This window comes from Lampetra fluviatilis, chromosome 3 (assembly GCF_964198595.1).
Source record: "Lampetra fluviatilis chromosome 3, kcLamFluv1.1, whole genome shotgun sequence".
In the NCBI taxonomy this organism is placed as follows: Eukaryota; Metazoa; Chordata; class Hyperoartia; order Petromyzontiformes; family Petromyzontidae; genus Lampetra; species Lampetra fluviatilis.
This window is the reverse complement of record NC_136277.1, coordinates 27,307,755-27,329,463: the sequence shown is the minus strand read 5'-3', so window position 1 is coordinate 27,329,463 and position 21,709 is coordinate 27,307,755. Positions and strand designations below refer to the sequence as shown.

The 21,709-nt window shown below is 45.0% G+C and overlaps 1 protein-coding gene across 1 annotated transcript in view; it reads left to right on the top strand.

The window, feature by feature from the left end:
- The window catches only part of ADAMTS17 (ADAM metallopeptidase with thrombospondin type 1 motif 17), an 81,841-nt gene that overhangs the window by 48,939 nt on the left and 11,193 nt on the right, over positions 1–21,709 (top strand). The window contains exons 13-19 of the mRNA XM_078885971.1: positions 1,040–1,242; positions 3,344–3,516; positions 7,912–8,039; positions 13,852–13,972; positions 15,472–15,543; positions 17,058–17,138; positions 19,147–19,304. Of these exons, the coding sequence (XP_078742097.1) occupies positions 1,040–1,242; positions 3,344–3,516; positions 7,912–8,039; positions 13,852–13,972; positions 15,472–15,543; positions 17,058–17,138; positions 19,147–19,304 (936 nt within the window). The remainder of the gene's footprint in view (positions 1–1,039; positions 1,243–3,343; positions 3,517–7,911; positions 8,040–13,851; positions 13,973–15,471; positions 15,544–17,057; positions 17,139–19,146; positions 19,305–21,709) is intronic.

Here is a 21,709-nt window from a genome sequence, read left to right as displayed (position 1 = left end):
CACCGAGCAAGGAATTGTCACACACCAAAGTTGCATTTAAACTCAACTGACAACTGAACTATTTTTAAATCCTTTATATTAAGTTCGCTTGCTTGCTTAGGACCGTGCAAATCTTTCGGTCGTTTTTTAACCCACTTCCCGTGATCCAATCGAGCTGACATTTTCCACACAGACTCGTTGTGCGTGACAATTAATGTTCGTGAAAAAAAAAATCCAAAATGTTACACTTTATAGGACAAAATATTATATTTAATTACCAATTGCTTAATGGTGCAATGCAATCATCTGACCCATAGTTAGCAGCCATCTCAAGCCAGAGGACGAGAGGACTCTAGCCGCCACGCATATAAAGGATTTATAGTGAAAAACTTTGTTTTTACGGGTTATACTTATTAATGAATCAGGTAAGGCCCACTGAGCTATATATTTATTTTTTTAGAAGCGACCTGGTCACAAATGATAACTCAACAAAGCAGCTTTTCAGGTGGACATTTATAGCAGGCAAATACTCTAAATGCACGTTTCTAATTATGGAGGGAAAAAACTGGAGGACCCGGAGAAAAATCCACGTGACCACCTCCTGTATACCAGGCGAGGCACCGCGGTGAGGAGTTGTGCAGTGATTAGCACGCCGTACTATGGACCCAGCGGCCTGAGTTTGATTACCAGCTAGGGCTAACAGTGATATCTGAACTGCTCCTTGGCCTCCCACCCCCCCCCCCCACCTCCCTTACACCAACCTACATTGGCTAGTGTGGTGAAGTATGATCAATGAACTGCAACTGACATTGTGCCTGGGGGACCTTCATCGAGCAGTGCATTGACAAAGTGTTGGAAATGTTATAAAATATCACGAATTTGCTCCTAGAATTTTTCTAATTACAATATTTCACTTTTCACCTTTTCACAGCCCAATTATAATTGGCGTGACAATGGCTGGAAAGAAAAGAAAAAAAAACCCAACAAGAAAAAAAAACCCAGATGTGCACCGTCAAATCCGCTTTGCCTCGCTTCCTCCCCGCTCGGCTGTCGTCGTCAGGCTCGGGGCTCGGCGGCAGACGTGGCAGTTGGTGTCGCGGAGACGCCCAGGGATGCTCGGGGCGAGTGCGGCAGTCAGAGGAGTGTGGACCCGTGGGCCGAGCCCCGTGACGGGGCGTGGGGCCCCTGGGGAGGCTGGAGCGGCTGCAATCAGCCCTGCGGGCCCGGCCTGCGTTACCGGCAGCGGCGCTGCGACCACCCGCCGTGAGACATCCATTTTTAACAAGCCCTGAACATTTGAAAGCACAACCTCCCCCCCCACCCCACCAGCAGTCCGCATGATAGTGGCATCCCCCAACCCCCACTCGTGGCATTGCATTGCTGTAACGACAACAAAAAATGTAATGAAGAGACATTTTAGCCACTTGAAGTAGATGCCGACTAATAGAGAGGGCAGAGTATTTTTGCACGATGCTTTGCACCATAACGACCCAATAAAACTCACTTCCCTGTGGTTTTTCACGAAAAATCTTATGATCTACAAAGGGGGATCCTTCATCACCCAGCATGCACTCGAACAAGGCCACATGGAGTGTCGTGGGATGTGCATATTCATAATTCAGTGCTTATTACATATTTACACATTTATTTACCAACTTGTTAATTCTGTTGAATGTCGATCTGGGCGAACTACGGTGGTTATTTCGGCTTGCAAAGGCTGTGGCTGTTAACACCGTTCCAGGCGATCACTTTCCCCCGTGTTTGTTGTTTGGATAAAAATAAATTGCGAAGCCTGACGCTTGTTGCAAAAACAGCACGGGTCACTGCCAACCCGTCGAGTGATCCACCGAGCCCAAAGCCACAGGGGAGACAAACCCCCCCCTCCCTTCTTATCTGCATGCATCTCTCCGGCCTGCAGACCATGGCAGTTACAGTGTCTGGGCCGATGTGGTTCATTTCCCCTTTTAAGTGGGGTTTCCTATTTACTCATAAAAGCACCCCGGGAAATGGCAAGCCTTTAGCACATGGGCCGGCTTTCCAAAAAATTGCAACGCTTGTGTCACTTGCGTTGTGCCCACGTCAGGCCAGTGTGGTGGTGCGCTCTCTGTCCGAATGTAAAACCTAAAGGCTGCGAGGGCCAGTGCAGTTCTTGAGAATATTTTTTTTATATTTTTTGGTAAATTAAACTTGAGAGTTTCGTTCGCATTTGGCAGCAGTGAGGCAGAACGGTTGACCGACACATTTTTGGCTTCGGATTTCAATCTTGTTCTTTGTTTAACGTGTACGTTGGTTTGGTGTCGTTATATATGCAACAAAAAGCCGACCTGCCTTCAGCATCCCAATGACATCTTAAAAACAACAATCGTTATTTTATATCCCGCACAACGTCGTTATCTTTCTTCATTGAACTTTACTTTTGAGTTATAATTGTACTTGAACGAAAACGATGTTTAAATACAAATATATAATTTAATAAAATACGTAAATGGCATCTCAGAAAAATAATTAAAGAAACAATTTTTTTTTTTTTACTTTTGGGTCGAATGCTAGTGCAGGGGTAATACGAACTCATTAAATACAGCATGTATATACGTGTACGTGTTGTGTATGTATATTACATATACACCTATGTATCTGAATTAAGGATTCATAATTAACCAATGCATTGTTCTACCTTTTTAAACAAAAAAATGTTCCACTGGCCACCTGACTTTTTCCATATGGGCCCAAGTTGTGAATCCACGACAATAATTTGTCTAAATGCCACCGCATACCAAGGCACTGTAGCATTGGAAAGAAGCTGTGCAAAAACATACTCGCAATGCAACACGTCTGCCTCTCATAACCTTAAAGATCAATATTTTCAATCGCAGTACACACGTCTATTTCGCAGCAGGCACATGTCTATAATGTACAAACGTCATTGCTAACGCACGAAACAATTACCCTCTTCCTCGCGTAAGGTCTGATAGCCGAAGGACAGCCTTGGGGTGGCAGGGGCGAGTTGTAAATGTATGTTTTTTGTGTTTAGTTCGTTGTTCTTCCCCCGCACCTCCGCTCAGCACGGTTGGCTACGTACGGTGCGACAAAAGTCCAACATTCATACAAGGCTGAGTCGTCCTAGGGAAGGCGCAGGACCGGTTCCGATCTCACTGGCCGCTGATGTTAGCCGTGGCTGCAAATTGAATCCAGGTTTCCGGTTTCCTACTGCATCGTGCTCACCACGGTGCAATCGCTCCTCACCGGGGCACCACGGTGACCGCACCCGCGAGCGCAGCCTCGTGCGATGACGGCACGCGGCCGGTGACGGCGGCGTTGAACTCTGGCGACTGAATGCAACCGACCCCTGTCGCGCTCCCATCAGGCCTCGGCCCGGCGGAGCGGAGTGCCGCGGCGGCGACGTGCAACACGGCGTGTGCCAGCTGATCTCCTGCGCCGAGGAGACCCCCGCGTCCCGCGACCGCCAGTGCCAGGTCCTGCACTGGGGCGGCCCTCCCGCGCCGCGGCCGCGCCGATGGTCCTCCGTCACTGACCCCGGTGAGACCCGCAGGCCTGGGCGTTTTGTTTTTTTAACCCGGCATCCACACCGGGGAAGCCTGCGGTGCAGAGTCAGGGGCGATCCCTTTAGCGGGTTCACGAACGCTGCATATCAGGGGTGATAGGTAGGTATCGTATCGCTGCTGTCGTCTTGCTAATGGGCGAGGTTGTGAGCTTCATGCAACAAACCGTCCGTCCGTAGTGATAGAACTGTAACGCGATTTGTGACGCTCGCATTGTTTCACAGACGCAAATGAATGACCGTAACTCTTGAGGCTCGGAGCCAAGCTGTGTGTCGCTCAAAAGCCAGGGCGGAAGAGGTGGGCCCTTTACGGGTCTCTTCAAAGTCGGTGCAGATCAAACATTGCTGCAAATTTGCAGTGGGATGATGGCGTTTCAGACGTGGGAGGGAGGTGGGGGGAGGGCTGCCATGGACAAAGTGCGGTTGTTGATTGTATTATTCTGTCCATTCACATGAGTTGTCATCTATTAATTAATCATGAATTAGTATAGGCAACTCTGAACTGGTGTAAAAACGTATCATTCAATTATCATGATTATATTCATGACAATGGGATGAGTCCAGCTCTATGAACGTGTTCTTTGGGCCAACAAGCCAGTTCAGGGCCCCGGGGGGGCCAGGGTTGGAGCTCCACTGGGGGTTGCTTCGACCAGGACAAACACAAGTTGTAAACACAGGCAGGTTGTCGGGGCCAGCCCAGTGTTAGCACTGAATCAGCCCAGTTCCCACTGGCCACGGAAACAAGGCATCATTTATTCACGTCAATTAGGCCACGTTCATCTTCTTGGTTCTTTCGGTAAAGTCACGTAGAAGGGAAATAATAAAATAATAAAAATAAAACATAATAAAATAATTCTCACGACGTTTTATTATGTTTTACTTGTATTATTTTATTACTTCCCTTCTACGTGACTTTACCGAAAGAACCAAGAAGATGAATCCCTGCAGTCACGAAAGCTTTAAATCTAAATTTAGGCTTCGTTCGTTTGACGTTACTTGTAAACCGAGGCCGCGTGCGTGCATTCCCCGTCCTCTTTTCCTCCGTCACTTGCAGTTACTTCTTGAGATCCGGGCGCTTTGTGAGAATGTGCCAAACTGTCACTTCTTCCTCGTCCGAGGCAAGACAAATAACTCTCATTTTTTCTTCGCTGGCGGCGCTGTTAGTGGTTTGACGAGACCTGGCAAGTCATAAATAAACAGAGGTAATGTCAATGGAGGTTACATTGGTAAAAATATAAATATATATGTTACACCTGACATACCAGGATGGCCTGCTGGAATGTACGGCTGACTGCAGACGTTTTGAAGTGCTCCATGTTGAGTAAATTGCAGGGACGGCGTGACACTGCTACTTGACGATAGAGTTTAGAATCCACCTGTAGCTTCTGTTTGAAATTCACGCTGCCCGAACCTCGCTGCAAGATGTGATCCCAACTAAATCTGTGCAAAAATAGAAGCATTTGCTTGCACATTTTTTTAGTATAAAATAATTTCACTAATTTGCGCAGTTTACGCTGCTGGGGTACATTTCCCTTTTGCCGACTTTTCGTCTGGAAAGTTGCGGCAGTTTGCGGCCCCCGCTCTGGCGTGCATGTGCACTCGTTAATCTCGCCCTTGTGTAAAGAACCATTGCTCCAATCCCTTCGGGGCGACTTGGGGGTGGGGGGGAGGAACGCGAGCGGGCAGGCGCGGGCGGGCAGTAAGGCATGCGTGCAACTCGCATGTCTGCTCTCACGTGCTGCGGATGTGACACTCCATGAAGCGGAGCACACACACACACATGCCTGCGTTTGCGGACATGCTGGCTTGCCTAGCTGCCCCCGTGTGTGATTTTGGTCACACGCGGGGGCATCGCTTGGGGTAGTCTTTCTCAACAGTCGATCACATTGCGCCCCCTACCCCCTCCCCCTCCCCAATCATTTTTACAGTCGGGTCAAAACATTTTGAACAATATTTAATGTCAATTGCAGATAAGCGATGGGTGTCTCAACCTCTCCCTTGTACATGGTTGTCCTTACCCCACACCTCCGACAAGCGAGAGCTAGAGCAGAAATGCACGAGATACAAAATCACATCTTGTCGTTACTAGTTCTGTTTGGCGTTTAACATTTGTTCCAAGTTTGTTTAACATTGACTGTGTCGTGCCCCTCTTGAGATATTGTATGCTCCCTCCCTTTAAACAAGGTCGCGCGGCAGGACTGATCCACGGATTAGAATTGAACTCGGAACTATCTTCTACAATGAGATATTTCAAGAACACTTTACCATAGGATTATATACGTAGATATGTGGTCTTGATATGAATACGAATAAGGGGCTTTGGATTCGTTGTGTCTACTGAAGTTGAGGCTTACTGCGGTAAATGCCTGTGTCAAGCTCCTAAGCCAGAAACACCTCTTAGATCTAGAGATTTGAGCCTGAGGACAGCAAGGCAAATGCTTTGATGCTTTGACAAAATAGAGTTGCAAAATGGTTGTCTGTAAATGTGTTCAGTCGCCATCATTAAAATCAGCAGCCACGTTTTAATCCACTGCTGGATGAAAGCCTCCGCAAGCTGCCACCATCCCTCATGATCCGGCAATGTGACATGGCAAGAGTTGTACACAGATTTACGTGCTGACAGAAAGCTTGTGCAGTAATAGGACTGTGATGGGGCTCCTCTGGTTGCTGGGAAAAACATTATGTTGGTGTCATGCCATGGAAATCTTCTCATCCAGGGGGCATTGGTCCGCTGAACGTGACGAATTGTAACGATGAAATTGTCTTTTCGACAACTGGCACTGCAGAAAATTGGCATTGGAATAAAGTGCTAAAGAGGACACACAGATGAATAAATAAATGGATGTGCAGAGTGTGTAACGTTACATTTACTGTGGGGGGTCTACAAAGCTACTAGTTTGGGTCATAGCTTTTGCCCTCAAAATGATTGCTCATTTATCACCTGCAGGGCTTTGTGCACCCTAACAACAGTGCACATTGTGGACAGCAAAATGCTGTGAAATGCCAGGTTTTGCCACTTGGGTTGCAACGCAAGCTCGTTTGCAATCATGGGAACAGCCTTGAAATTTTGGCAGTGGCAGTAACCGAACATGAAAAGATTCCTGGAAGGAACAAAATGTGACTTTTGCGTTTATGGCTTGGTATGTATATTAAACAATTAATGGCTATGTTAGCTGTGTGAAATATTAAAATAAATAACTCGGTATCACAGCAGGTGGCCGTACAAAGGCCAGGCACTTGACAAATAAAATAAAAATGTATCCAGGGCTGTGACAGGCTAAATCTCAATAATCATTAGTAGGGCTCCTTGGTTGTGGAAGTTAGTCAAAGGGGCCTCCACTAGAGGGAGCTCTAGAGAGCCCCTCTTGAGGGCAATTGGCCTATTCTTCCATGCTGGTCAGATGTCTTGAAAGAGGTGGGAATACCCACACTCTAACCGACCACATGATCGACGAACTACCAAATGCCAATTTTTTTTTTCCGGGTAGACAAAGGCAGAGGGATGTAAGGAATGTACCCATTGTTTAAATTGCCATGCCGGGAAATAAAATTGGCAGCATGTTAACAATGACAGCACGGCAGCTTGCCTTAGACCAGTGGTTCCCAATACAGTATGTAGTATGTGCTTCGCTCGGCCATGGGAAATGATCCACAGAACTGTTGCTGATACAAAACAACATATTTATTTTTACTTTACTATATAAAAAGTACAATTATACATAAAGTAAGGTCATTGCTTTCATGGCCTGCCAATTAACATTTTCCAGAACTTTAATAGAAAAAATAAACTTTTTTAAACTATGCCACTGGTACACGGCAGATTGTGAGGGCTGACAGTAGACTTTTGCGACCAATATTATTCATAACAAAGGTTATTTTTTGTTAGATCGCGTAAATATAAATGCGCCGTTAACTCCACCACCACCTGATACAACCAAGTGGTAAGGTTTGTCAGGTAAACAACAGGGCTGACAGTGTCCCTGGGTACAAAGATGCTTTGGAACCACTGCGCCGGGTGATATACGTTTAAATGGTCTGGGTCTCATCTTCTTGGTTCTTTCGGTAAAGTCATGTAGAAGGGAAATAATAAAATAATAAAAATAAAACATAATAAAACATAATAAAATATTGTATTATTCTATTATTATATTACTTTATTATGTTTTATTTTTATTCTTTTATTATTTCCCTTCTACGTGACTTTACCAAAAGAACCAAGAAGATGAATCCCTGCAGTCACGACAGCTTTAAATCGAAATAAAAATGCTCTGGGTCGTTGTTGGGATTTGGCGTACAAAACATTGATAACCGGCGTTTTATCCTCTCTGCTCCAATGACTCCGTTACCCCCCCCCGCCCGCCCCGGGCCCACAGAGCGGCCGTGTGCCCTGTTGTGCACGGCCGGGCGCAAGGAGGGCGCCACGCTGACGGCCGAGTCCGTACAGGACGGCACGCCGTGCGGACCCTACGAGCGTGACGTGTGCCTCGGCCGCAGGTGCCAGGTGAGTGCTCGTCCAGTCAAATCATTGGGACTTTCTTTTTTTAATTGAGGCAATTTTTTGAAGGGAGTTAATTTTCCAAAATTTTATCCCGATTCAAGTTCAAGTTCATTTATTAGGTATAGCCCCTGTGAGCCATTCGGCTCTAGAATCGGGTTGCAACCGCAACAAACAGAAAACAAAAACATGAATAAAAAAACATCTTAAAGTGACTATGTGCAAACAGAAAATCCAAGAAAAGACAGCAAAATATTGCAGAAAAAGCACCGTACACCAACACTGTGTGCAAAAATCCCAGTGGGATGCAAGTCAATCTCTCTCGTGACAACACAGGGAGACAACAAAAATCGCTGCGAAAATGTTTTTCTAATGAGCCGCGGTTTCCTTCCGCATCTCTCGTAGACCTGTTCGACTCTTAGTTTTGAAAAATGGCCCACGGAAGCAGACACCAAAGAGTAACCATTTAGATGTCTTCAAGTGACCTCTGGCCCACACACAGTAGAGGGTAGTACTTCCCATTGCATTTGTTTCAGATGAGAGGGAGGTTTGTTGCACGAGCTGGAAATTATTCAAATTAAGTGCAGAACCAAATGTAATGTGATGGGGATTTTGTGCATTCATTGGTGACCATCGCCTTGCTATACTTGAGAGGCTAGTTTAATCACAGGGGACTGCCTGGATTCAATCCCACGCCCTCGGCATTGCTAGATCGGAGCCCTGACCTTTGAACCACCTGGCCATCTTCTCTTCACATCATTGTTACGTTGCAGAGGCGCTATACATTTAATAGAGGGGTAATGTTCAAGCTCAAGTTGATTTATTAGGTATAGCCCTGTGAGCCATTCGGCTCTTGAATCGGGTGCAACCGCAACAAACAAAAAACAAAAACATGAACAAAAAACATCTTAAAGTAAATATGTGACTAAGTGCAAACAGAAAATCCAAGAAAAGACAGCAAAATATTGCAGAAAAAACACCGTACACCAACACTGTGTGCAAAAATCCCAGTGGGATGCAAGTCAAACAACAACAACAACAACAACCACAAGACAACTTAGATTAAGGCCATCAGTCTAACTCTGTACTACAACAAACAAACATGGCTAAACCAATACACTTTTCGAAATCACCAAAATAAAGCCATGAAAGCAATGAAAAAGCAATCATAGGAACTGTGACGGAATTTTCACAATGAATGGCATAAACAACATGTACTACCAGAACCCATGTATTGTCTGCAATAGTTTTACACGAAGGCGCGATGCTCCTACGTGATGATTTTCAACCAAGTAGTTTATAAGCAATTGACAGTTTTACAAACAAGGACTGTGACACCGGCACACGTGGCCTACTTTTTTTCAAATACCATCACACGAACTTTCAGGTCCACTGGAAGCAGATGGTTAATATGCACTTGGAGCTGCTAAGAGCGGTGCCAGGTTATTCCAGTTGCTCACGTGGTGCATCTAATTCAGTGGTGGATGCAGCCGATTTTGAGGGCTCTAAGCAGAAATCATTATTGGGTGTACCAGAGGTGTGGACTCGAGTCATGTGACTTGGACTCGAGTCAGACTCGAGTCATGAATTTGATGACTTGCGACTCGACTTGGACTTGCATAACAATGACTTTGTCCCACCTATGAGATGTGGACTCGAGTCATGTGACTTGGACTCGAGTCAGACTCGAGTCATGAATTTGATGACTTGCGACTCGACTTGGACTTGCATAACAATGACTTTGTCCCACCTATGAGATGTGGACTCGAGTCATGTGACTTGGACTCGAGTCAGACTCGAGTCATGAATTTGATGACTTGCGACTCGACTTGGACTTGCATAACAATGACTTTGTCCCACCTATGAGATGTGGACTCGAGTCATGTGACTTGGACTCGAGTCAGACTCGAGTCATGAATTTGATGACTTGCGACTCGACTTGGACTTGCATAACAATGACTTTGTCCCACCTATGGGGTGTACCACCTGGCTTAATAAGCACAGTATGCCGTACAAGCTACACAACTGAAGCATGGAACGATTGTGTGAAATAAGTCACGTACTGTAGCATCCAATGACAATTTTTTTTTCAATACTCTTGTTAAAAATATTAGCTTTTTAAAATCTTAAAATTATCTTATTTTGAGATGATTCATGATACACCCCAATTTTCTTTAATTAATTAAATTGGGGCCCGCCTACTTCACAGTCTTCTTGTGCACACATCAGCCATTTGCGTTTCTCCAGTTCACCTAAGGGTGACTTTTTCTTCATGCGCCTCTATATTAACGGAATGAAAGGTGAATTGGAGGGTTCCCGCCCGGTGTAGATCACATCCTATATAGTGTGTATTTAATTGAGAACCAGCGGTGCAGTGGTGAGTGTAGTGCTGTGTACACCTCAAACCTGGAGACATGAGCTCGATTCCCAAATGCTGTACCTGTACTGGGCCTCCCCTCGGTCAGCTCGGTCTTATATGAGCACCCCGTGTGGTGTGTACACTTCAGCAGCAAGGGAAACAAAGGTGCACCGCGCCTGCCTCATTGAGCACTCGCTTCGAGCACTTGCCCCAACTTTCTAAGTGTAGCCTATCCGGGCATCGTTATCTTTGTTTACTCTGCCATATGTTTATTTTCCCTTGAGGGAAAGAGATTGGCTGGCATGTATTTCTAGTCATGTGCCACGAGTGTACATTTGCAATGCGGTAATGCCCGTTACTCCCATAGTCACAATCATATCAGCAGTTGGCCAGAAATATGGCTGTACACTTGGAATGAGCGGCATAACATTTTTAAGCAGCTGTAGTTGTCAGCTTTGTCGAAGAGAAAGGATTATATACTCTTAGGTTTTTTCGGTAAAGTCACGTAGGTAAAAAACAAAATTCAAATTACTAAAAGTAAAATAAAAAATCACGACGTTTCGGAGGCAACACAAGCTTCCGTCTTCAGGTGGAACCATCACAGCACGATTGCTGTATCAAGTAAAGAGAAATTCCAAGAGACCCGACCTTGTATATATACTGGTTGAGGGGGGGAGGAGCCAGGGTAGGCCCCTGAAGAAAGGATTATGCGACTATTTTGTGTGGCGTGGCATTATTTGGGGGGGGGGTGAGGATTGGTGGTAAATATACAGCATCAAATTAGAAATACATTCATCTCAGTCATTCTCACTCCCCTAATAGATGAAGGCCTCCCCACAAGATGTTGATCATGGGTTTGTTTAATTATATTTCACCACCCTGGTCAGTGCGGGTTGGATAAGTGGGGAGAGGGCAGGAATGGCGTTCTGATATCACTTTCTGCTGATGTTAGCTACGGCCCTAAAATCCAACCTGGGTCACCAGGCTAATAGCGCAGCGCACTAACCACTTTACCAAACGTACAGCGTGTGTGTGTTGGGGGAGGGGGGACGGTATTGTTGTGGTTAGCGCTCTGCGCTACAAACCCAACAACCCGAGTTTGAATCCCACTCAAGGCCAATACCAGTGACGATTATATTATCTGAACCGGTTATAGGCCTCCCCTAGGTCGACTCCACCTCAATTGAGTATCTGGTGTGCCGTGTAAACATCACCACTGGGGAGACAAAGGTGGCCGGGCATGGTATTTGCCACCCACCCGTACGGACCTTCATAGGTGCTTACTAACAGCACTTGCCCCAACAGTCTGTTCAGGTGGTACAGCGATACGGGGAGCTTTGTCTTTGTATATAAATTTGCTCAACTCTGAGGAATCTGTTCTTGATTTATTTTTTCCCCCTAAAGATTCACCCCTGTCACCCACCCCTTCCCAGAATCCCCACTGACATTCCCATCCTACACGTCCTTTTCACCCCTCTTTCATTCTCCCTACAACACAGGCCCCACTACTCATATCCGCTCCTCTATCCTCAGATAATCAAAACCAAGACACCTTTAGCAAAGTAATGCGATAGATTAAAAGCAACTTTGGTTCCAAATGAGGCAGCCTGCACAACTCAAAGTATTAATGACATTAATTAACTTTCAGGATGCAAATCACTGGAATGAGCCAAGATATAAATTGCCGCATTTACAAACGTTTAATCACCCGCGTTCGTATTAATTATGGTCTGCGATGATTTGGCAGCTCAAATCCAATATAAATCTGAGCATTTTGCATTGCCAGCATGGACACGTGCAACATGTTCTGCGGATTGATACTGGATATTCCATGGGAGGCCAGTCATTTGCTTCATACCAGATCGCGGGTGACATGTAGAATGCAGTTGCAGCATTGAAGAGGCACAGTTCGCCCGCCACATTTAAGCCATTAGGAGCAAAATCCATCGTGCACCCTGCACAAGCAAGGCAATGGCTAAGTGGCTGTGATGAAAATGATGACAATTTCACCTTGAAAACACACCAAATTGCTTCCAGGTGATGTATGCCGCCCTGTGAACCTCACGGCCGCGTGGATCTGTGACTTCCATTAAACGCGGAGGCAGCCAGTTGCAAGCTCCTCCACTGTAAATATTCGCCCCAGTGTCCTGCATGCTTGCCCTATGGCCTCTTTATCCGCTCTCACCCCTCAAGTCACCGGGTCTGTACGTTTAGAGAAAATTCCCAGATCTGTTGATGCGCACGATTTTCTTTTTTAAGGGATGTTAAGTCCAGCTGTCCGCGCCTGCTTGCGGATGGGAGAGGCGACGACCGTCAAGTTTTATATATCACTGCGAAAAACTTAGACCGGCTGATTCTGGTCTACTCATCATTCCAAAAACAGGCCTCTGTGGTGATGGTCTATGGGAGGGTTTGAACCTTCTCCAGACAGGCTCCGCGAATTTGGAATCCCCTTCCACGGTCCATTAGGGATTCCGAATCACTTTTTAATTCACATCTGAAAACTCCCCTTTTTACGGCTTTTCCTGCAACTTAATATTGAAAAATCAATTCTGGTGTCTGATAGGATTACTCTGCAATTATTATGATTTGCTTTTATCATAGTTCTTCCTTTCATGGGAATTTCGAGAGCCGTCACTGATATTGCTATTATCAGATTTCTATTTCACTTAGATTTTATTTATATTTGTGAGTCTATGCGTGGTGTTCGTTTTGCTTTCACGCGACCACATCAAAGTGTGCCATGTAAATGGACCATCGTTGCCCGCTGTGCGGCAGTGGCCTGGAAACATCTCCTTCTCCTGGTGCACCACTTTGGCATTCTCTACTGCCGTGGAAAATGTGAATCAGTAAATAGATATGTGATCAAACTATTCGTATTGGTTACAGCGAAAGGGCAGATAGGCCGGGCCAAAAAAGTTGTAGAAGCTGTAGATTTCCTCGGGTATACAACTATGGAGGACTGAAGGAGGCTGATGTCTCAAAGCTCTTGTTTCAACGCTTGGAATATTGCTGAGCACGTAAAATTGAGTTAGCGAGCTCCAGATGCAGGATTCAATCCGTACAGGGGACTGGCCTCTCTGCATCCTCCCTGCGGAGTTGGCTTACTCAGCCAGCTAGCATAATCTCACGAGGCAATATTACACCATCACTTGCGAGGAACAGCACATCTTTGCCTGTCTTTTACTCTCTATTTGTTCATCCAACTCTCGGTTGCAGGCACCTCGTGAAGCTCGAGGAAATACTTCCACGTATTTATAAATCCGTAGCAAACCGCCGCTCCAAATAACATCGGTGTCTATATGCAGTCGCATGCTGAAAGACATACCCTTGAAAATAAACAGCACTTGTTCAGCAACGGTGATGCTACCCCCCACCCACCACCACCACCCGCTCTCCCAACGAGTTCATTGTTGCTCACCGTGTGTTATGTTGTTGGTTCTCCGTCCTCTCGAGCAGAAGGTGGGATGCGATGGCATCGTGGGATCGCCGGTCAGGGAGGATCGCTGCGGCATGTGCGACGGCGACGGGAAGTCCTGCAAGGTGGTCAAGGGGGACTTCAACCACACGCGGGGCACAGGTGCTTGTGCTCGGAGATGCTCGTCGTTGGCGGAGGGACTCCCGTGTCGTTTATATTCATTCACAACCCTCCATTAACTATTGTAATACCCCCCCGCTCCCTTTTTTCACCATATTCTTCCCCCTGCCCCCCCCCCCATCCCAACTTAGATTAAACTAAAACTAAACTTGTTTTCACCAGGTAAGGCCCACCAAGCTACATAGCTCTTTTACTGGTAGGAACCTCCTGATTATACCAGCCCACAGGGGATTATTGTGTCCGTCGTGCAGGGAGGGGCTGGGTGGGGAGGGAGGGGCTGGGTGGGGAGGGGAGGGTGGGGAGGGGCTGGGTGGGGAGGGTGGGGAGGGGCTGGGTGGGGAGGGGCTGGTCACCCCGTGGTGCCCTTATAAAACTCAACGTTTAACCTACTCACGCCGGCTTGTGCCCGCCCTCACAGTCGGGCATATTTCCTGAATACACCACGCCGCCGTTGACCCTGGCCATTGACCGAGCAACCCAACGTTCCTACCATACAGTACAGTAGTGTAGTATGGGGATTGGTGGCGCAGTAGTTAACGCGCCTGCGATATGAACACGGAGACTCGAGATCAATTCCCGCTCATGGCCAACACCAGCGACGATCGTCTGAACCGGTCCTGGGCCTCCCCTAGGTCGATTCAGTCTCAAATTAGTACCTGGTCTTTGCCCTAACAGTCGATTTAAGCTATCCTGGAAAACGTTGTCTTTTTTTGGCTTAATTGACACAGGGAGCAAGTCTTATGGTGTGTTTTTCCGAAGAATACAGTACACAAAATGGTCAAGGTCCTTAGTTTCCATAGTCAATAATCATCCTCATCACATTCATCAAGAGCATCACTTCAGAATATTTAGAGCAAAAATGTTTTATCATTAGAAGCATTTTCTTCACCTGCTTCATTACAATTGACAGCAGTTTCATTTATAAATAAACCATCGTTGATGAAACTGTATGATGACGGACCATATATGATAACACGCAAGTTTAATATGAAACGTCGTAGCAAATTCATGAGGGTCATTTAAATTGGCGAGAGATTTATACCGAAAATAAATTAAAACATGAAAAACTACAGGCTCAAACTTGATTTGGAGCGTTCTTTCGGTAAAGTCACGTAGAAAGAAAAACAAATTAAATAATAGCATACGACGTTTTAATTGCAACACAAGCAATCATCATCAGGTACGAATGAAAGAGAAAACAAACCTAGTAAACTTATAAATAGAATGCAATACAACACAGAGAGTCGGCTAACATAACAGTCAACACCCTACCTGGTTGATTACGTTCTTTCAAAGATTTCTACATTTGAGAGAGAGAGAGACAAAACACAGACACGGAGACACACAGACAGACACACAAACAGAGATAGATAACACAGAGACACACAGAGAGAGACACACACATAGGCACACAGAGAAACAACGCCTCATGCGCAGTTATTTATAAATTAACTCTCGCCCTGCGTGTGTCTTGTCGCTAGCCAGCAGCCATTGCAAGAAAGTTTCCATCTGCAGCCTGTCCAAGGCCAAGCTGCCCACCAAGTGTTACTTTTGTGAGTTTTCTTCCCGCACGCACGCTCGCTCGCTCGCACGCTCTCACGTCTGCCTAATAAGTGCGCTACTGTGTTATTCACAAGGAGACTTGATATTCTTGGTTCTTTTGGTAAAGTCATGTAGAAGGGAAACAATAAAATAGTAAAAATATCAAACAATAAAATTCTCACGACGTTTCGACTGCAACACAAGCAATCATCATCAGCTGTGGTTTGCACACCTGATGATGATTGCTTGTGTTGCAGTCGAAACGTCGTGAGAATTTTATTGTTTTATATTTGTATTATTTTATTGTTTCCCTTCTACGTGACTTTACCGAAAGAACCAAGAATATGAATCCCTGCAGTCACGAACGCTTTAAATCAAAGGAGACCTGAGTTCGATTCGTGGCCACGGCTAACATCAATTGACAGCATGATGTGTTTATGTGCTGCATGAGGTGGGGGGGGGGAATTGCCTTTTTACGTGATATAATCTTAGATTATAACACGGCATGTTGCATATAATTCCAAACACTTCACTCTGGACCCAGTAGTCCAAGTTCAATTTCCAGCGGTGCCAATAGCAGTGGTGAATGCTGTTTGAACCGGGTGTGGGCAGAGTGGGATATCCCACCTTTTCAACAAGCCGGACTGGTGAAGTAGGGTCAAACAAGCCCCTCAACCAATACAGGAAGGGGTAGCCTTCATCCAGCAGTGAATTAACATCAGGCTGTAAATGATTATAACTATTTTTAATAAACAGGACTGCTGCATGCAATCAAATGCCTTTGAAGGTCCCTGCAGTATAACGCAGCACACAGCAGATGGCTGCTTTTGGTGCCAGTAACCAGCCAGATTGATGTTCATGTCTTCGCTGGCTACCGGTGAAGCCAATAATTAACTTAAGCTGATGGTAATGACTTACAAGGTTTACCGCGTTTATGTAACATAAGTTTTACGTTGCCACGCACAAGAGATGAACGTGCACTCAGCAAATGGGAAGCCCTCTTGCTGTGTTGGACTAGAGAATTGCCCAGGGTAATGACTGTTCCAAACTGGTGGCTTCCAAACTGTGGAATTAACTTATCTTGGCACTGGAAGTGACTAATGCTTTTCCCACGATTTAAAACTCACCCTAAGTGGGTTTTGTTTAAAAAAACAATCTTAGCTTCACATGTAGATGGTGCATTGACTGAATGAAGGTAAAGAACATCATGTAATAATTAACTTCTTTCAAACCATACATAGCCAACCATGCTAATCGTAAAGGAAGAGCATTCCAGACGGCCGCAGAAGTGCATCTGTCTTTGTTCTATGGTTAGCCAAGAGATGTTGATGATGCTGCTGATGATGCTGCTGATGATGCTGCTGATGATGATGCTGCTGATGATGCTGCTGATGATGCTGCTGATGATGCTGCTGATGATGCTGCTGATGATGCTGCTGATGATGCTGCTGCTGATGATGCTGCTGCTGATGATGCTGCTGATGATGCTGCTGATGATGCTGCTGATGATGATGTCCTCCGGCAGGTTACGTGAAGGCGCTAACGATTCCTGCCGGTGCTCGCCGGATCCGTGTGGTTGAACACAAGCCAGCGCACAGCTACCTGGGTAAAAATGTGGGAAGCGTGATGTAATTAAACAATGCACTGCCAGAACAGAATCAGAATATGTATTTGTACTGAAGGAATCCGATGACCTATAAAGCTCTATTTCACAGATGTCTGGTAGGGGTAGGTCAGAACGTTAAAACAAACACTACAAAAACACGATCGTGCAACGTATAGGAAAGGTAAACAAATCACTTTCAAATGTATACAAATACTACTAAACTATTGTTTTACTTACCAGGTAAAGCCCACCGAGCAATTGGCTTCTTTTTCAGAAGCGAATTGGCCACAAATGATAGCTCAATGAAGTTGCTTGTCACGTGTACATTTTAAACAGGAAAATAATCAAAATAATAAAAATGCAAATCTTGACTTAAAGCTTTCATGACTGCAGGAATTCATATTCTTTGGATCTTTCGGTAAAGTCACGTAGATAGGTTAAAAGAAAATATTTTTTGTTATTTTGTTATTTTCTTTGAACCTATCTACGTGACTTTACCAAAAGACCCAAAGAATATAAATACAAATTCATGTTTCTAAATGTGGAGAGAAAAACCAGAGGACCCGGAGGAAAAAAATCCACGCGACCACGGGGAGAACACACAAACTCCAAATATACAGGCGTCAGGGTCGCGATTGAACCCCTGACCTCCTGCATACCAGGCGAGGGAGTTAACATTACGTAACCATGGCGCCCCTTAAAACTGGAAGGCGAACTTTGCTTACGCTGTTGGTGTGCACTGCATAAAGCATTTCCCCTGTAATCTCTACGGCTAAAATACATTGAGACTGTTGGTGAGGTTTATTCCAGCTGGCCTTCGTCTCATGAGTGGCGACTAATGTATCATCAATTTGGTGACTCATTTTCCATTTTCTTTCCCTCACAGAGAGGATTTTATTTTTAATGCTTGCAAAGTGCTGCGAAAAAAAAAAGCGATTACAAACAATAAAAGCATAATTCTTAAGGTCATAGTTTTACTGCACTTACAGGCATTTTTATATAGCAAGGTTATGATTATTTAAAGAAAATGTCCAAACGATAACATTTTCCCACCTATTAATCACTCGAATTGAAATGTGTTTCCTACCCAGTATTCATTGTTAATATTATAGTTTCAGTTATAAAAGTCTTATCAGCATTTGATAACGTTCCAGATGTCTTCAGCTCTGCACGCTTCCTAGAAAGAAAACACTTTCTAAAATGACAAACATGGGGCCTTACTGATGGTTGTCCCATTATGTTGGGAGTGGTGGCCAGCATCACACACACGAGCACCTTTGTTTCTCCACTGCCGATGTTTACACACTGTACGAGGTACGCATTCGTGGTTGAGTCGACCTAGGAGAGGCCCAAGCCTAGCTCCGATATCGCTCGACGCTCGTGTTAGCCGGGGTCAGGAATAAAACTCAGGTTTGCGGGTTCATAGCACATTGCGCTAAACCACTGCACCACCACTCCACTTAATACACGGTACATTTGTACGTGAACAAAAATATTCCACAGTGACTTCAACACTCAATCGTTAATGCTTGCGAGTGCTCTGGAAACAGAAGTGATGGCCGCAAAGAGTGCACGGGAATGACATCGTCACAAACCTGACCGGTTCTGGTCCAAGTTTGACCAGTGCCAAACCTTTGGACCTTTATCAGGGGTATCGACATGTCCAGCCACCTTCAGAGCCATACTTTACTCCATCACTGAGTATTAACCATGCCTTGTGTGAAGAGTCACACCTGTAAAAGCAGTCTCGGACATCTGCAGCAAAAATTTTACTTTAATATTTTTGGCTGTCACGTTGAGTCGACGATGACCGCCCTACAGGTGAAAGGATCGCATGGACGAAGTATGAATCCACATGTGGCTAATGAGAATAATAATAATAACAACACACATACCAACATGCATTGTTAACATCTTTTTAGAGACGCGCACGATGGTTTGGACGCGACCGGCCGAAGCTATTAAACGTGGCCCTTAACTTTGAATGATGACTGTGCCTTGAAAACAGCCGTGAACGACTCAAGCCAGAACTCCATTAACAGCGAGTGGAAGGTGGAGAGGCCCGGAGATTACAGCGTCGCGGGGAGCACGGTCCGCTACGTGCGCCGAGGCATCTGGGAAAAGATGACCGTCAAGGGCCCCCTGAAGCAGCCCCTCAACGTCATGGTATGAGGGCTTGAACGCAACCCTTACTTGCTGCCAGCGGCGGCTATAGGCGTAAGCAAACCGAGCAAAACAAACTTAGGGCCCCAAATGGGCTCTAAGGGCTCCCAGATTCATCAAATATCACCTCAAATTCAAATCCGAATAAAGATAACAAGATCAATAATGTATAAACACGATCACACTCTATCATCTCTATCTCATCGCTATATTGTACGCATCTTTTTTTCTCTCTTCGAACTTAAAACAAAAAGGCAATTAATCTGCCTCATCTCTATTTTGTCCGCTTCTCTCATCTCACCGCATTTCTGTCTTGTCTATATTTCTCACGTATCTAATGACTACATGTATATCTCTTGTCTATATATTTTCTGTAATCTCACTAGCATTTTTAAAAAAACGTTACAGGGAGGCTCTCAAAATTATTGTTTCCCTTTGGGCCCCTCATCAGCTAGCACCACCAACCACCGCCACCGTCACAACCAAGCCCTCCCTCTCTCTGAACCTGGCAATTGATGAAATCCTACGCAGGTTCCTGCCATTCAACTCGTGTGGCCTATCTCTTGTGAGTTTCCATGTTTTAAATTGCTCCACCTCTTCTGCAACCAGCCCAGCGTGGCCTTGAAAGCAACACGAAGCTCCCCCCCCCCCCACCCGTTTTATTACACTGGTCAACAAAAAAAACACATGTTTCTCTGGCCTGGATTTTTGCAGCTGTTTTAGACTAATTTCAGGGTGCTGATTCCAAATCTGATCTCAGATTTGCTCTATCACATCTCATTTTCAATGCTATCGGCATACCCCATTTTCATTGATTTTACCCGAAATTCACTCTGTCACTTATGATTGCAAGTTGTTGCGAGTCAGTGACTGCTTTAGTGTTAAAATATGGTGCTGTATTTTTAGGATAGTGAGTTTATAATATCATTTTATGTAGATATCCCCATTTATTCAATATTTTTATTCTGCAGTTTTTATTGAAAATGCAATATTTGATATCTCAAAAACCTGATGTGATAGACAAAAACTGATGCCAGATTTGGAATCAGCACCCCACAATTACATTAAACCCGTTGGAATACCTTATGCCAGAAAAAGTGTGTTGACCAGTGTTATTAAACCGACAATTGCTCTGTGCTAATGCATTACGAATGTGAGAAGGTAAAACTGCGGCAATGTAATAAATACATTTACGTGAAAGCCATGAATCTATAAAAAAATAAGTTTACGAGTTGCATGGCTACACACCGCAAAGACGCAGGATTGCCTCAATGCCATCTCAAGCGAACCAGCCAAGCGCCGGCTCAACTGATTCGAACAATAAGGTGAAAGTAAATCCACGTCGCACAATGCATTGCAGGGGCTGTCCTCAGTTAATACTCTCCATGTGTTCCGAAGATTCATTGCGTGCCCAAGAGCCCCATGGTAAAGACTAGACAGTGTAATGACTGCATTAATCAAATATAATCAGAGATCGAGCAGCAACGACAAAAAACGCAAGGCTCGTCTTGGCGACGGGGGAAAAAAAATTCTAATTACGTCGCCGTACATTTTGATTGCACCCGAATTATCTGGGCGGTTTGGTAAAGAAAATCTAATCCCAGGAGAATTATCATGCTCAATTAAATGCTGCACTCCCCAACATCGGTGGTTCACTGACAATCTCGCAAAGCAGACATCGAAGGGTTTCGAGGGCCGTCCAAGCCAAGCCGGCTTCGTGCCAGCGCCGCAGTAATAATCCATGACGTACCGCCATGTGGGAGGACATATTGGCAGAAGGAAGTGGCAAATTAATGTTTGGTCTAAAAACAGATGTAATTTTCGAAATACATTTTTTTTCAAAAAAAAAAAAGTGGGATTTCATGTTTTTTTCTGTTTCTTTCCGTGAGACCTCATCAGATGGGTTCAGCCAAAAGCATGCCAAACGTTGTCTCTGTGAGAAGTTTCAGTACCAGTGCACAAGATACAATGATGTCTCAATGGATGCTATATTCTCTGTGGCTACATTTTTGCAGATGTAGAAATGTAGGAGAGTAGCATTAATCCAGTTCTGAAAGATAGTCTTAATTCTTGGCCACTATAGATCATTTTGAATAATTAAAAAAAATTGTCAATCCACTGCTGGTTGGAAGCCTCTGCATGCCGTGTTGGTGACCATTCTCTATCACGCTGGTCAGCGTGGATTGGTCAAGGAGGTGGTACCTAGGACCGGCTTCAACTTATAATCTGCTAGCATTCACATTCAATGTTTCATCCCACTGAATAACACAGAAATGCACGGAGCTTAGTAAAGAGCTAAACCTTTGTGTTTGCTGTATTTTTTTTTAAACACTCACGCAATGCATACTGAATGTATATACTGCAACAAGGTGATTGTTGCTCACGCCACTGCTGGCCTCCGCTAGACG